Source organism: Liolophura sinensis, chromosome 13, assembly GCF_032854445.1.
Source record: "Liolophura sinensis isolate JHLJ2023 chromosome 13, CUHK_Ljap_v2, whole genome shotgun sequence".
Lineage (NCBI taxonomy): Eukaryota > Metazoa > Mollusca > Polyplacophora > Chitonida > Chitonidae > Liolophura > Liolophura sinensis.
Window position 1 is genome coordinate 8,727,306 of NC_088307.1, and position 15,756 is coordinate 8,743,061.

A 15,756-nucleotide genomic window follows, 5' to 3' on the forward strand; every position below is an offset into this window, starting at 1 on the left:
CGATATCAACAGCGTATTCTGTCTCCGACGACTGCGTGGACAACAATGATTTGTCGTGTTTACTTTTGATTTATTTATTTATGTATTTATTTATTTATTTATTTGATTCGTGTTTTACGCCGTACTCAAGAATATTTCTCTTATACGACGGCGGCCAGCATTATGGTGGGTGGAAACCGGACAGAACCGGGTGGGGGGGGGGAAGCCACCACCATCCGCAGGTTGCTGGAAGATCTTCCCACGTACGGCTGGAGAGGAAGCCAGCATGAGCTGGACTTGAACTCACAGCGACCGCATTGGTGAGAGATTCCTGGGTCATTATGCTACACTAGCGCGCTAACCAACTGAGCCACGGAGGCCCCCTGCGCTTACTTTCGAGGAACTCGGTATCCACATACACAGTCGCCGATGTTTGCCTGCGAATAAAACTGAATATTTTGATAAGGAGTTAGTTTGTTACTTTGCACGAATCAGTGACGACATAAATGACAGGGAATGGTGTCAAAATGACAATTCTCAAAAATTCGAAAACACTTTATTTTATCTTACACATATGACTTATCATGTTAAGTTAAGTAATCACACCAAAAATCTCGGATTGCTCTTGTAATGGTAAAAAATGAATTGGGATACTCACTCTCTGAATCCCTTCGTGTACAGCATACAAGAACGCCATCGATCAAGACGCCGTTGATTGAGTTTTAGCGCTGATTGGGCTCAGTTCGGCGTGAAAAATTAACACTATATTCTATTTATGACAATTAGTGTGTGGAGCGTTTGGCAGATGTGTTTATAATCAGCACAGTTTTTACGACTTTGTTTTCTCAAAAGCTGAAAAGCTATTTTTGGTACATAATTACAAGAAGGTGCATTCAGTCTCATGGGTAGATACCTTTTCAAAGTTGTTAATTCGTGATGAGGAGTATTGAACTACCTCATCAGTGAGAATAATGCAGTGGCCATGCTTTGGACTTGTTAAGAGAAGAGTCGCAGTCTGATTGCCTCTTGCGGGTGAAAGACAAGAAAGACTGAGCTGAGTTATTTGTTCTTTACTTGATCAATGGATTGATTTATATCGGTGTTTTTGAAAGTTCTTCTGCCCTTGTAACTGACCGCCATTGTATATATAAGTAAAGAAAATCTTGAGTATGGCGAAAATTACATAAATAAATCCATCAGTCAATCAGTCGGGGTAACAATTTTAAAACTGGAACCAGGTACCTTGGAGCAGACGACACCTTTTGAGGAGTGAGGTCACATACGTGTTTGAATCCACCCCTACGGATGTTTTACATCTTTATATACAGGCCATATACATCAAGCTGGTCACCATTGTCTATTACTGTGCAATAGTCTTGATCGAACAAATAATTGTGGGTTTGCGCCGTTTCGGTAGTATTTCAGTGTATAGATCGTGCATAGCGAGCAACATATTCTTGAGTTCGCCGATAAACCCTGGTCAATGATAACAAATGTAAGCATCTATTTGTCTATCAAGGATTCTGAGATTTGTAATGAATTACATTTATAATCATGCAGGGAAGGTGAAGAACGCTTTACAGACGTACAGAGTGGGTTGTAAGGCCAAATCCATAGCCATTGTCTGTCAGGTAAGTGTGCAAGGAAGGTGAAGAACGCTTTACAGACGTACAGAGTGGGTTGTAAGGCCAAATCCATAGCCATTGTCTGTCAGGTAAGTGTACAAGGAAGGTGAAGAACGCTTTACAGACGTACAGAGTGGGTTGTAAGGCCAAATCCATAGCCATTGTCTGTCAGGTAAGTGTGCAAGGAAGGTGAAGAACGCTTTACAGACGTACAGAGTGGGTTGTAAGGCCAAATCCATAGCCATTGTCTGTCAGGTAAGTGTACAAGGAAGGTGAAGAACGCTTTACAGACGTACAGAGTGGGTTGTAAGGCCAAATCCATAGCCATTGTCTGTCAGGTAAGTGTGCAAGGAAGGTGACGTCAGGGTATATTTTGATGTATTATGTTTATTTTCATTACTGTAAGTGTGATGGACTGTTGGGTACTTAGATTTTAGCTTAAGCTAATTTCCCCAGTGTTTGCAGAATTTAGCTTCTTAATGCTCTTTCCGTGTTCTCAAAACCAAAAAATTATTTTTCTGAAACAAAATGAGAAACTACTATTTCAAATATCAGCATTTTTATTGGTTGGATAAGTCGGAGTGAAATTGTTAGCATACTTTTTATTCTCTTTGTCCCCATCTGTGGTTCGGTACAATTATAAGCATGGCATATGATCGTTAAAAGTAATCAAAAAAATGTTTTAAAAAAAGCACATAGTGGCGAGGACAGTGTCTGGAGTGCGTGTATTTGGTCATACATCAAAATTTAAGAGAAAGTCAGTTGTTTCACGTTTTTACCCTAATCTTGATTTTATTGCGACACCCTACAGGGCGGGCCGGGGTACATGTACCTTCAGCGTCGGAAAGTTCTCACCCCGCAGAAGTTAGCTAACCCGGCAAACAAGGACATCGCAGAGTAAGTCCAGGCTATTGCGTATAATGACATTGTTATACTCAAATGGGTATATACGGTATATATACGGTATATATATATATATATATATATATATATATATATATATATATATATATATATATATATATATATATATATATATACATGATTTCACACAAATCAGGCTGTTTTGTGAAGGTACTCTTCTGTACTATCCAAAGCATGTATTTAACTCCTATAAATATTTCCACTGAAATTTCATTTAAATTCTAAATCAGATAAATGTATATACAATGTGACACACAGTCGTTTTACAGAATTTTTACAAGAAGTAATTTAAATACATAAATAGCTATTGACAGAGGAACGAATTGATTTCTTTCCACTCCTTCCCAGTCTTCTTTAAAACCAAAGCTAGCTGAACAAAAATTTATAAGACATTTTTGTGGAGTCTAAATTCCTTTACTTTCGCCTTGCTTGTGATTGGTATTTCGTCTTTTCAGCTTCTGGAGAAACCTTGGCGATTGTCTGACGAAGATAGACCCAAGCGGCGCTGCAATACACATTATGGGCTGTTGTCTTATGGGTAACAAACAAGGGGAAGAGGTACGTACAGTTTAGCCGATTTATTGTTGTAAAATATTTGGCAAAGTATAGCAAATTATCTCTTTTGTTTTACTTGTTGGATGGTATTACTTGTGGTACAAATATTACTTTACTTTGAAGAAGTATCGCCATCTGGTCTGTATAAGTACACGGTGTCTTGCTGACACTGTAAACAATAAACTTATTCCAGTAAGTTAAGATGTACTTGGTTGGCATCCAGGGGCTGTTGCAACGTTGTGTAAAGCGCACTTATTTATGCGGTGACAAGTCTTCGTGTCTTCACTATATGGCGTCATGGACGGTACACCGGGCCCTCGGATCACAAAGGGATCTCAGACTTAAGTCAAAATTTAAAATCAAATGTTATTTCTGATGTTACCTGTTCAAAATGTTGCTGGACAACGTAAATTCAAGGTACAACAAATTTCAACTAAAACAGTGGACATACCAAATTTAATGCGTAAAATTTCGACATAAGTCCAAGATCGCTTCGTGATCCCGGGGCCTGACCTTAATCCTAACTCGTGGTATAATTCCTAAACTTATACTTGAACGAAAGCAAATTTTCAATTTTGCCATGAATGACGAAGAGAATGCTAAGTATTGATATAATGGGTCCTACGGTAGGTCACATATTTGATTTTGAAATTAAGACAAAGTCATCTTGTGTGATCCAGGGTGATCACTGGAGACAGTAACGGGCCCCAGGATGTAACGATACTTTTAAACTTTACTATCATGTCGACGCATCTTCTCATTCCGTTTGACGTACACACTACGCATTCTTTCTAAAACCCGCCCCATGACTGGATGTTATTTATCGTGGAAAACCATCGGAATAAAGAGTTATGAATCTTCATGTCATTGTAAGGATACTGGTAAAGATACTGAAGATGCTGATGTGGTTCTGGTAACCACCACGACATGAACGGTAACATATGTATAGATCAGGCTGATATTGTGTGCATGGTAACTATGTGAGCTATTCTATAATCACAGCAAGAATTTGCGCTGATAGTTTTTTTTTTAAGTCAAAAATCCCCTTTACAGCCTCCTTGATATTAAACCATTTGTCATATTTCTATTGGACAGCTGCTAGCTGAACTTCAGAGGCTACTGAGTTTCAACAACGTGGTAGTCGAAAACCCGATAGAAATATCCGCTAAAGGTAAGTTCATTATCTTTGCCGGCGTTCATTTGTCTGACTCTCTGTCAGAAAATTTTAAAGAAAAAAGGGATTTGGATAAAATTTTGTACACGGGATGCCCTTAAACTAATTGCTAGATAGAAAACAAACGGATTTTTTGGAGCTTCTGGAAGCGAGTCCTACGAGGACATTTTTGAGGTGGTGAAAATTGTCATCGATTTGCCGAAGGAGTTACCGGTGTGTTTTAGCATCTCTATAAGGTTATCTTCTATTTGGGTATTTAAACCAGCCAATTGTTGTCGTCGTTGTGAAGCACAACACTTACTTCATAAAATACCGGTTCTAGTTTTACCTTATAATAGTGTCAAGTAGAGTATTGTCTCCTTGGAACTTTTCTGGAATCATGCAGTTTTTGTGCCCTTAGCTATGATGAAGGTTTGCGTTCTTTGATACTATAAATGCAAACCAGAGAAGATACGGTGAACTTTATTCTGGGGTTAATAAAAATGTTAAAAAAACAACTGTAGAAATACGGATATAACATTCTGGCAGAAGCCTGACTACTTTTGCGTTATACTTATAGGACCAGTTTCTTATTTATAGATACGTTTTGATATGCTTGCGAGTGTGCAGTGAGTATTGCTATGGAATCCAACCTTCGCTATCGCTATCGTATTCTGCTCTTCAAAATTTAAACAAATAATCACATTTAAACCCTCCCTTAGGAAACTCCTTAAGGTTGCCAGAGGTAACACATTCAGGCCCATGAATCAACCAAATTCATGTGTGTAGGACATTTTGTACTCTTTTTTATTTGAAAAATTGATTTAGGAAACATGTAGAGGACAAAGCTATGTGATGAATGTCTCAACTGCGGTCTTAATTCAGGAGGTTTGTTAGGAATCTGGGCGAATGGTGGTAGATTAATCTGGGAAATCCGGTTCCCAATCCAGAAACTAGACTACCGTCGTGTATGTGAAAAATTCTCGAGTAGACCTACACGACGTTAAGCATCAATCTAACGAGTAAGTAGACTTGTGCCATTGTCCAGTAATCAGAGGGTATCTGACCATATCCGTCTCAGCTTCTTAAGGAGTATGTGTAATCCACTGAGTCAATCAGTTCATCAATCAAATTGTCTGATTGCTGATCTGAAGCCCTGTTTTTTTTTTTCTTATTTATTCCTCCAAAAGGTAGTCAGCTGATCGAGACCTACTTCGACATGAGGCGGTATCGAATATGGCGATCATGTCAACACAGTAGTGTGGACAGTATAAAATTTGGATCGATGGAAGACACGGATGGAAATGCAGCAACGGACAAATTGCCCCGTCTGAGATCCAACAGTGACATGGCGTGTCAAAAGTGACGCATTTAATAACAACTTGTAGACGTAGTACGATGGATGCCTCTTCCGGGGCGATGAAGACTCGGGACCAAACTGGACCTACCGCTCTGCTTTTGTAATACTTGACCAGTTTGTCAACAAATCCTCATTGCATTGGCAGGAATGATCAGTTGTCTTCTCAGTTTATGCCCGAATAGGATGGAGCGGTAACCATGTTGCCAAAGAATTTCACACATACAGCAAATGTTGAAGGAGTGAGTGAGTCCTTAGAGTTTAACGTCGCACATAACAATTTCTCAGTCATAGGACGACAAAGGAGTCCTTAGAGTGCATGTACGTATAGTGTGCCTCCTTGTTGCTGGACGGATTTCCATCGCTTATCTAGTGCTGCTTTACTGAGACGACTTACCGAAGGCATGTAAGTCGTTACACTAATACGGGTCAACCAGTCGTTGCACTATCCCCTTAAAGTTGAACACCAAACGAGGAATCTACAACTTCCTCTTTTAATGTCTTAGGTGAGCCACAGTTGAACCTGAATCTTCCGCCCCCGAAGCGGATGTTCTACCAACAGAGCCATAGGGGCCGATCAAATGTTGAAGGACAACGGTTTCACATTACATGATGGTACATGGTTATTAAGGTATATGTATGTCTTGCATTTTAAACATATTTCAGTAATTGAAATATATTAAGATGAGATTTCTCGGATACAGCAGAGTGACTTAGTTGAAACAGTTGGTGGTTATCAGTGAACTGCATGGAGAGTCGGTGATAGTCGTTGATGTCCGGAAATGTTCGTGCAGAGTTAATGATATTTGTTGGCGTCCGGAGATTTTCGAGCATTCGGGGATATTCGTTGCTCGCCCGAGATGTTCGTAAACTATCGGGGATATTCGTTGCTCGCCCGAGATGTTCGTAAACTATCGGGGATATTCGTTGGCGCCTGGAGATCTTCGTACATTGTGGGATATTCATTGGCGTCCTGGATATTCGTAAAGTGTCCGTGATATTCGATGGGGTTCGGAGATCATCGTACAGAGTGGGTAATTAAATGTTTCATGGTGTCCGGAATTGCTCGCACAGATGGTATACGTTGGTGTCCGGCGATGTCCAAATACGCATTAACTGATGTTTATCTGAGTTAATGATGCATGTAAACTTAATGATGACTTCTACTGTTTGGATAGTTTCGTTTGTAGTTGGTGATGTTCGGTGATAATGTCCGTTGGTGCTTAACAAAGATGAATTTTTACCGAAAATCTTATATATATTATATGTTTCTGGATACTTTGAAATGGACTCTTTCTGGAACTGTTTTATTTATGTGTCTCCGCTTTATTACATGTATTATTTAGACCACCGTATTCCAACATTAAGATGTATCAGGGATTTTGTGAACACAAACGGACTGTATGGGGAGGCTTGAGTGGTTGTAGGTACAGTACTGCAAAGTCACCGGGACCTTCCAGCACTCTGTTACCTCTAACTCTCGCGAGACACGAGACTTCCACGGCGAATAAAGGCACATTATAGGTAGCTTTCTCTAAAAGAGTGTGTTTACAATTCCGTTCCGATCTGGTCTTCTTTTCTACCTTACTGCAATGTGTGAACAGCTACAACTGAATGTTCAATGACGATCTGTGTTTGAAGGTTTATGGTGACGTGGTATACGGCCAGTAAGGGCATATGGTGCATTTGTGTATATATGAAAAAATATTACAATGACATAACCAACCAGTTTAAATATACTTTGGTACAACTGATGATTTTTCACTATTTTTGCATTTATGCTTGGGATTTAACATTGTACTTAACGATTTTTCAGTGAAATGGCGACGAGGAGTCATTACGTATGTGTACATATATTGCACAGTGCTGCGCCTACTGAATTATCATGCCGATGACACCAGATATGACAGCCCACCAAGTCACATTATACTGACAGCGGGTCAACCAGTCATGTCTCCTTGTTCTATGACCCTTTTTTAAAGCCTCCGGTGTGACCCGATCCCGGTTTGATCGCTGGAACTCCCGACTTGGAGGCGGGCTAGCTGACCATAAGGACACTGAAGAGGTTGACTACTGTGGTTGCTTAGTGAATGATATCACAAGTAGAAATTTGCCTTCATTGTTCCTTTTCATTGTTATAATGTGATTGTATGTTAGTACTACACAGCATTCTGAGTAATTCTAGACCAGTGATGTCTAGCATATTGCAATGAACATCACTGCTTTTTGACCTAAGATCGTCTACTAAGACCATGGAGCTAGGGGACGTGTAATTTACTATTTAGCCATTTACATGAACAGTTAGAATAAACTAACAAGAGGCCGTATTTCACCAATTATGTGTGATTATTTGCCAATTATCACACTGTCCTCGCTGCTTTGGTTTTAGTCTAAATGCTGTACGTCTTTTATTATATTCAATGGTTTTTTTGTAGACAACGACGGCCATCTAAACACGTGTCAATAAAAAAGCCTCGTGTGTGTTGTCAAATTTTCTATCTTGTAATCCTACACTAAATAAGCCTGAAGCTACAAAACATAAAAACAGGCGTTATTGTTTAGAACTATACTTACCTAGAGCGCGGACTTCAACGAAGCAGTATATGCTTCATATATCTGTGGGTAGGTCGAGCCATGTTTCGAACGACTACAAGCCTTCCCGTAATCGACAACATTCTCCGGAATGACTTGTGTTTTTATGTATAATTTATTGTAAGTTTGATTGCGGGCAGGTGAAACATAATTGTTTTATTTTGCCTACAATCTTGCCACCTAATGGGCTGTAGAGCTTGAGGCCTTTGAGCTGGAGCGAATGGAGATTTATTCTTTCATTTATTTCGTTGACTGACACGCGTTTGTGGACGCGCTTCAGAGTATTTCACTTATACGACGGCGGTCAGGTTTATTATTATTTATTTTTTATGATTAGTGTTTTGCCGTGCACAAGAATATTTCACGTGCACGGTGCCGGCCATATTAAGGCGAAAGGAAACCGGGCAGAGCCTGGGGGAAACCCACGACCATCTACATAATGTCAAGTGTATGGTGGAGAACGTGTGAACATAGAAACGTGCAACTCTCAATACATGTATATACAACAGAAAAGTATTTAAATGAAGTATGTATACTTTATTCTCGAAGGAGTCATCTGCCATGGAGATGAACAATTACAACATTCCATAGTAAAATGAGCTTGGTTATGCTCCAGGCAAATTAGCGACCCCGTACTGAATATAGTATATTCCGTCTATTAGCTTCCACATGATGATGTCTCTGAAAGAATAACAACGCACTTCAGTCGTTTTGGTGAATGAATGCTACTTTTGGAATGAATGGATTTTGTTGGTCATGAATTGGGCAGAGATCTCAACAGCGCACCAGGCCATGATTAGTGCGTCCAAGGGTCAACAATCTCAACAAAGATGCGCACGGAGGTCAGAAATGAATCCTCGAAATGGGTCCAATAATCTCAACAAGATGTGCACGCATGTCACAAATAGGTCGTCCAAGGGTCAATAATTTCAACTAAGATTATTTATTTATTATTTATTTGATTGGTGTTTTCACGCCGTACTCAAAAATATTTCACTTATACGAGGGTGGCCAGCATTATGGTGGGTGGAATCCGGGCTGAGCCCGGGGGAAACCCACGACCATCCGCAGGTTGCTAGCAGACCTTCCCACGTACGGCTGGAGAGAAAGCCAGATTGAGCTCACAGCGACCGCATTGGTGGACTCCTGGGTCATTACGCAGCGCTAGCGCGCTAACCGACTGAGCCACGGAGGCCCCTCCAACAAAGATGCACACACACGAATGGGGCGTCCAAGGACCAATAATTTCCAAGAAGATGCGCATACATGTGATGAATGCGGCGTCCAAGGGTCAAAAATCTCAACAAAGACACGTACACCAGGCCATGAATCGCCCGTCCAAGGTTCAATAATCTCAACAAAGATGCACACACAGGTCATGAATGGGGCGCCCATGAGTCAAAAGTGTTAAGAAAAATACTCATAAGTAAACCCGTAAACAATAAATAAAGGCACTTACTGAAAACGTTCATTTATTTCTTGTGTTGTCTTTCCGTTTAATTGTTTCAACTTAAAAAAAAACTTTGTTCCACGGTGTTCTTGAAACTACTTTCTAAGCTATAGCTTAAGAAGTGTAATTCCAATTTCTTTCTACCAAGGTCGTCTTTGCAGAACCAAAGAAATTCAGGCAAAATGTTAAAACGTCTCAAAGAAATTTTTAAGGAATTTGGACATCAGTGGATACAAATATTGATTATTCCAAAAAATATATACTTATTTAACTATCTGAATGTTGTTTAACGTTATTCTCATGAATTTTTCTCATGGATGGAAGAAATTGGGATGTGCCCAAGATAGACCACCAACCTTTGGCAATCTACTGGAGGACTTCCTCACGTATGAGGTACCGATTGTTACCTTATATGTTTTTGTAAGAGAAGAGGACAAATATATAAGTGATCAAGAGGCGTCGAAAACCTACCACGTTCCCATATACACACAATAAGAGCCTGAGAATGCAGAAATGTTTGTCTAATTATGAGTGACAAAGCTATAAAAATTGGACCTTTCAATACTTACTTGCCAGTTAGAGGGTTCGTATTGTTCCTTGCCCAAGCGAAGGTGTCAATTGTGAACACTTGTTCGTCTGTGACATAGATTACGTCTTGTATGGTCCATGTGGCATTTAACCAGTTGTTTTCGGTAATCAGGTCCTCAATGAATTCAGCATAACCTTGCAGAAGAAGAGAACGACATTAAAATGTCTAAATCGTGTGAGTCAGAGACTTTCATGTGTTGAGGTTGTGCTGGATCATTTATGTGTCAGAGGCTTGTCTGTGTTGAGCTTGTGGTGGGCCATTTGTGTGTCAGAGGCTTGTCTGTGTTGAGCTTGTGCTGAGCCATTTGTGTGTCAGAGGCTTGTCTGTGTTGAGCATATGCTAGGCTATTTGTGTATCACAGGCTTGTCTGTGTTGAGCTTGTGCTGAGCTATTTGTGTATTACAGGCTTGTCTGTGTTTAGCTTGCGCTGGGCTATTTGTGCGTCACAGGCTGGTCTCTGTAAAGCTTGTGGTGGGCCATTTCTATGTCATAGGCTCATCTGTGCTGAGCATGTTCTGAGCCATTTGTGTGTCACAGACTTGTCTGTGTTGAGCTTGTGCTGGGCCATTTGTGTGTCACAGGCTCATCTGTGTTGAGCTTGTGCTGGGCTATTTGTGCGTCAGAGGCTGATCTCTGTAAAGCTTGTGGTGGGCCATTTGTATGTCACAGGCTTGTCTGTGTTGAGCTTGTGCTGGGCAATTTGTGTGTCTCAGGCTTGTCTGTGTTGAGCTTGTGCTGGGCCATTTGTGTGTCACAGGCTCATCTGTGTTGAGCTTGGGACGTACCATTTGTGCGTCACAGGCTTGCCTGTGTTTAGCTTGTGGTGGGCCATTTGTGTGTCACAGGCTTGTCTGTGTTTAGCTTGTGGTGGGCCATTTGTGTATCAGAGGCTTGTCTGTGTTGAGCTTGTGCTGGGCAATTTGCGTGTCAGAGGTTTGTCTGTTTTGAGCCTGTGCGGAGCCATTTGTGTGTCACAGGCTCATCTGTGTTGAGCTTGTGCTGGGCCATTTGTATGTCACAGGCTCATCTGTGTTGAGCTTGGAGCGCACCATTTGTGTGTCACAGGCTTGCCTGTGGTGGGCCATTTGTGTGTCACAGGCTTGTCTGTGTTGAGCTTGTGGTGGGCGACTTGTGTGTCTCTGCCTCTGCCCACCACAAGGTCAACACAGACAAGCCTGTGACACACAAATGGCTCATCTTGTGCTAGGCCACTAGCCTGCCAAAATGTCATTGAAGAATTAAAGGGCTAAATGAGAAAATCGAAATTTAATGTAGAGTACCTTCAGTAAAAATTAAATGTGGAATGCTTCTAAATGTCTTGCTTACAATTCTCGAATGAACAAAAAAAAATATAAATCCTGATCAAATTTAAAAGTATCCTGTGCAATATTAGCCTCCAGTAACGAAACACAAATTTTAACTTTCAATAAAATGCGATATAACATGACACAAAGCGGAATATTCTTTGTGTGTGCAAAACTCTTATCTCCACAGAATTAAGAAAATATTCATAAATCAAAAATATATTTATAAATCAGAGTTGTCATGTATTATAAAAGGCGTACCACCTATAGTGGGCTAGAAAAAGCCTATTCAGATACTATGACAAGAACAGTGGGTTCACATACCATCGCTACCCCTTCGAATATCTACACCAGCCGGCACGAAGACGCTGTCCTCGGTGTAGAAATCCTCCAAGGCCTGGTAATTTCGGGTATTCCAGGCCAATTCATATTCGTCCAAACGCCCTCTGAGAATCTCTCTGATGTCTAACGAACAACAATGGCTGAAAAAGCTAAACTCTCGTCGAACGAAATATAGTGATGTATAAAACAGATAATAATAATGAAACGAGATGCAATGATTTATTTATTTATTTATTTATTTAATTTTTGTGTTTTACGCCGTCCTCAAAAATATTTCACTTATACGACGGCGGCCAGGATTGTGATGAGAGGAAAGCCGACAGAGCCAGGGGGAAGCCACGACCATCCACAAATTGCTGCAGGCCTTCTCACTTACGACCTAACGGGAAAGCGGCATGACCTGGACTTGAACTCCTGTGTCACTGCACTGACATGCTAACCATCAGGCCACGGAGGCCCCAAGATGCAATCAGGTGTAGTGTGTGACAAAATGTATGCATACTCACAGTTAAGATTTTTTCTAAATAATTTGTCAGTGAATTCTTTGGTTATAATGATCGTCAGGTATGACTATGCACCAATAGACAGAGCACACTGAACAGCTTTGGTACGCAAAATATTGGATGCGACGAAAGTAAACTTGTGCATTTGAGGACTCCGGTCATATTTGTCCCTGCTCCTGACGTGTGGAAGCCAATGAGCAGAAGTTCTTTGCGATATATAGCTAGTTTTTATTGATGCCCTCATTTTTACTTACCCTATGAGGCATTTGTTACCCATGAATATGTTGCAGTACTTAAAAATTCTTTTTAAGAAGTAATCGTGACTTGAGAACTTTATCCAATCAAATACTAACCTGGGAGACATCTAGGAGTCTTGGCTGCTTTAAGAGTCTTTTCTTCCAGACATTCAAATCCTGTTGGACAGCCCTGAATCTGAAAAATTAGTGGCGGCAAATAAATAGTTCAGGGAAATAAAACTAGTAAATTAACAGGCATGCAATTGGACACAGAGTATATCTAAAATAGCGACAACAATGTGGTGAATTTGCATATCAGCGGTGAAGGGCAGGCAGGCTATGACCCGTTTTTCCATCACAGTATAATTTGATGGGCCCATGGTCAGTGAGATCGCAGGCTGGAATTCCTCTCTCGCCAGTTGAGTCACGTATTTTAGTCAGAAGGTTTGTCAGGTACGTGGCGAAGGTGGGTGGTTTACTCCGGGCACACCGTTCCTCTGACCCATAAATCTGACCCCAGCCGTGTAAGTGTAAGTTTTCAGTGTGCAAAACACTTTTTGGAAACGAGTCAAATAAAAGAATAAAAAATATGTACTTACGTCGCATGTCTGCTTAGCACAAATGACAGCAATGCTCTGTTGTACAGAAAGAAAAAAAATTACAACAGAAGTAATTTCATATTTTATAAGTTATTAAACTGTATTGACCACTATAAAATTGTCATTTCGGCTTTTCCTTTGTGAATAAGTGAGTGTAGCTTTTCCAGGGCAGCATATCTGTAACGACATATATGAGGAATGAACGTTTGGGTGTATCAGTTGTCTGTTGTCTGGCTTTACGATGCAAGGACGTGAGCCATAAACGACAGGCGCTCAACGGAAAGGAGAACAATAGAATGGGATCACTTAGCCCTTGATTTTTTTTTCTGACATGATGTCACAACTATGTATTTTAAGTATACCTGTAAACCAAAACATATAATGACGTTATCATTTTCTAAGGGCTCCTGTTCTTAATGCCTCATATTCTAAGGGCTCCTATAAATAAATAAAGGCGTTTACCCTCTGTCATTAAATTTATTGGGCAGAAATATCGAAGTTATGTTTTCGGTTTCTTGAAAGTTTTTCGATTGCATGCGGAGCGAACAAGTGCCCGTTCTACAAAGCTGTCATAAAGTTCTGTCAAGCGCATTTACCTTGGTAATGTATGTCTTGATTGCATGTTTTCAAGGATGTTGCGTCTGACGTAGCTCAATAGCCTTAACCCTCTAGCCCTACCATCTCGCCATGCCTTGACCTGGCGGAATGCAAGTTCGTACTGAAGCGTTCGCAGTCATGCTCTGAGTATTCTAACATGTATTCGTAGTAAAACTCGTAACCCGAAGATAAATGTTTACTCCACAACTATGTTTGGCTATGTTTTGACCTAAGTACATGGGCGTCTACTTTGTTTAGCCATGTTTTGACCTAAGTACGTGGGCGTCTACTTTGTTTGGTCATGTTTTGACATAAGTACGTGAACGTCTACTTTGTTTGGCCATGTTTTGACATAAGTACGTGAACGTCTACTTTGTTTGACCATGTTTTGACAACTGTCAGCTGTTGCTGTACACCGGACCGCCGTATGTCCTGTCTCCATTGCAATTCGATGGAAAATCATGATGGACAGGTCAATTCTGCCGTTTATTTAAAGCATTTGTCCGGGGAAAAGGAATTTGACGCTTTTCCATTGCAATGGTAGCGATGCCAAAACGAGGCCAAACATGACCGTGGAGGAAAACGTCGAGCCGAAGTTTTGATGTTTATTTTTGGGCTTCTTTCTTAGAAGGTTGGCAGAAGACAAAACAACGTGCGGATTTTACTGAGAATACACGTGGAAGCACTCAAAACATAACTACTGTGCGACCTCACCTTCTGTCTGGTTAAAGCATAGCGAGATTATGGGGCTAGACTGTTGAGGCTAGCTCTAGAATTGTGCCAGGCGCAGTTTGCGACGGTACAGATAATTAATAAAAACTGAGAGAAACAAGGGCAAGAGACAAAATACCGATATGTGATCATACGCTGCACCTCATGATCAAGACGGACAGACAAAAGCATGGACGAAAAAGTTGACCGAGTAACAGAAGGTTAGGTACAAGTCAGGTCAAATCAGAGCAAGTCAAGTCAGAAACTGATCGACTGATGGCGGATATTGTGACGACTATTGCAAGACCAATGCACCGTCCAGTCGTATATGGGAGGGCCTGCCAGTAACCTGCTGATAGTCACGAGTTTCGTCTCACCATAATGCTTGCAACCATGGTATAAGTGAAATATTCTCGAATGCGGCGTAATTCAATGAAATAAATAAATAAACAAATACAATACCCAGGGTACCAGCACAGGGTATAATGGATATTGCTAATTAATTACCTTTCTATTTTAAAGCAAAAAAACATACTCACCAAGGCCAAATAAGCGATTGTCACTGAGAACCTGTAGGACAGCATTGCGTCGACAGAATTTTTGAACGAAGGAAACCTTGAACACAAATCTGATCTGTTTCTGTCCTAGGGCAGTTATGGTTAGAAAGGGAAATATACAAAGAATTATAAAACGTCTCACAGCACTATGAGGACCAAAAGGAGGCAAGGGAGGCGTGGCCAATCTGCAGAGCTCCGAAATCACTGGTTACTTCCATACTTTCTTGTCACTAAAGCAGCCCAACTCATAGGTGTCAGACAGTTGGAGAAACACGTCGGCGTTAAGTTGGATCGAAAAAACATTTACAGTACTAACAAAATATCAAAGGGGATATTGCAGATATACGTACATTTGCAGTGATAGAAGCAAACATTTAATATATTAAAAATCCATTATATATCTAGTACAGTTACATTGAAATCAAAACTTTACCATGGCGCTCCATGGGTAATCTCATATTGTGATCGTAAAGTCTGGTGTGTTCCTATTACAGATCTATGTGATACCCGCAGGTGACAAATGAGATTTGGGAGCTCCAAGTTGAAACAGCTGCTACCACTTTTCTCGTTTGTGAAAACACTTACATTTCACATTTCAAAATGTCATGTCCACAATAAGCACGACGTGTAAGTTACAAATGAAAAAATCACCGTCAAACAATTATTGATTTAACTAGTCCGTT

At 40.6% G+C, this 15,756-nt stretch overlaps 2 protein-coding genes across 2 annotated transcripts; one reads left to right on the forward strand and one right to left on the reverse strand.

Annotated features, from left to right (window-relative positions):
- The first annotated feature begins 2,997 nt into the window (after window positions 1-2,997).
- Window positions 2,998-5,769, forward strand: LOC135480133 (NMDA receptor synaptonuclear signaling and neuronal migration factor-like). Its single transcript, XM_064759895.1, has 3 exons — window positions 2,998-3,086; window positions 4,179-4,254; window positions 5,427-5,769. Exons 1-3 carry the CDS (start codon window positions 3,048-3,050, stop codon window positions 5,600-5,602), a joined length of 291 nt encoding a protein of 96 aa, XP_064615965.1. The 5' UTR covers window positions 2,998-3,047; the 3' UTR covers window positions 5,603-5,769.
- Window positions 5,770-8,701: 2,932 nt separating this feature from the next.
- Window positions 8,702-15,179, reverse strand: LOC135480774 (uncharacterized). The gene is made up of 6 exons (XM_064760697.1): window positions 15,056-15,179; window positions 13,209-13,244; window positions 12,727-12,805; window positions 11,853-11,993; window positions 10,205-10,358; window positions 8,702-8,866 (listed from the first exon to the last, which is right to left on the reverse strand). Exons 1-6 carry the CDS (start codon window positions 15,098-15,100, stop codon window positions 8,791-8,793), a joined length of 531 nt encoding a protein of 176 aa, XP_064616767.1. The 5' UTR covers window positions 15,101-15,179; the 3' UTR covers window positions 8,702-8,790.
- Window positions 15,180-15,756: the final 577 nt, after the last annotated feature.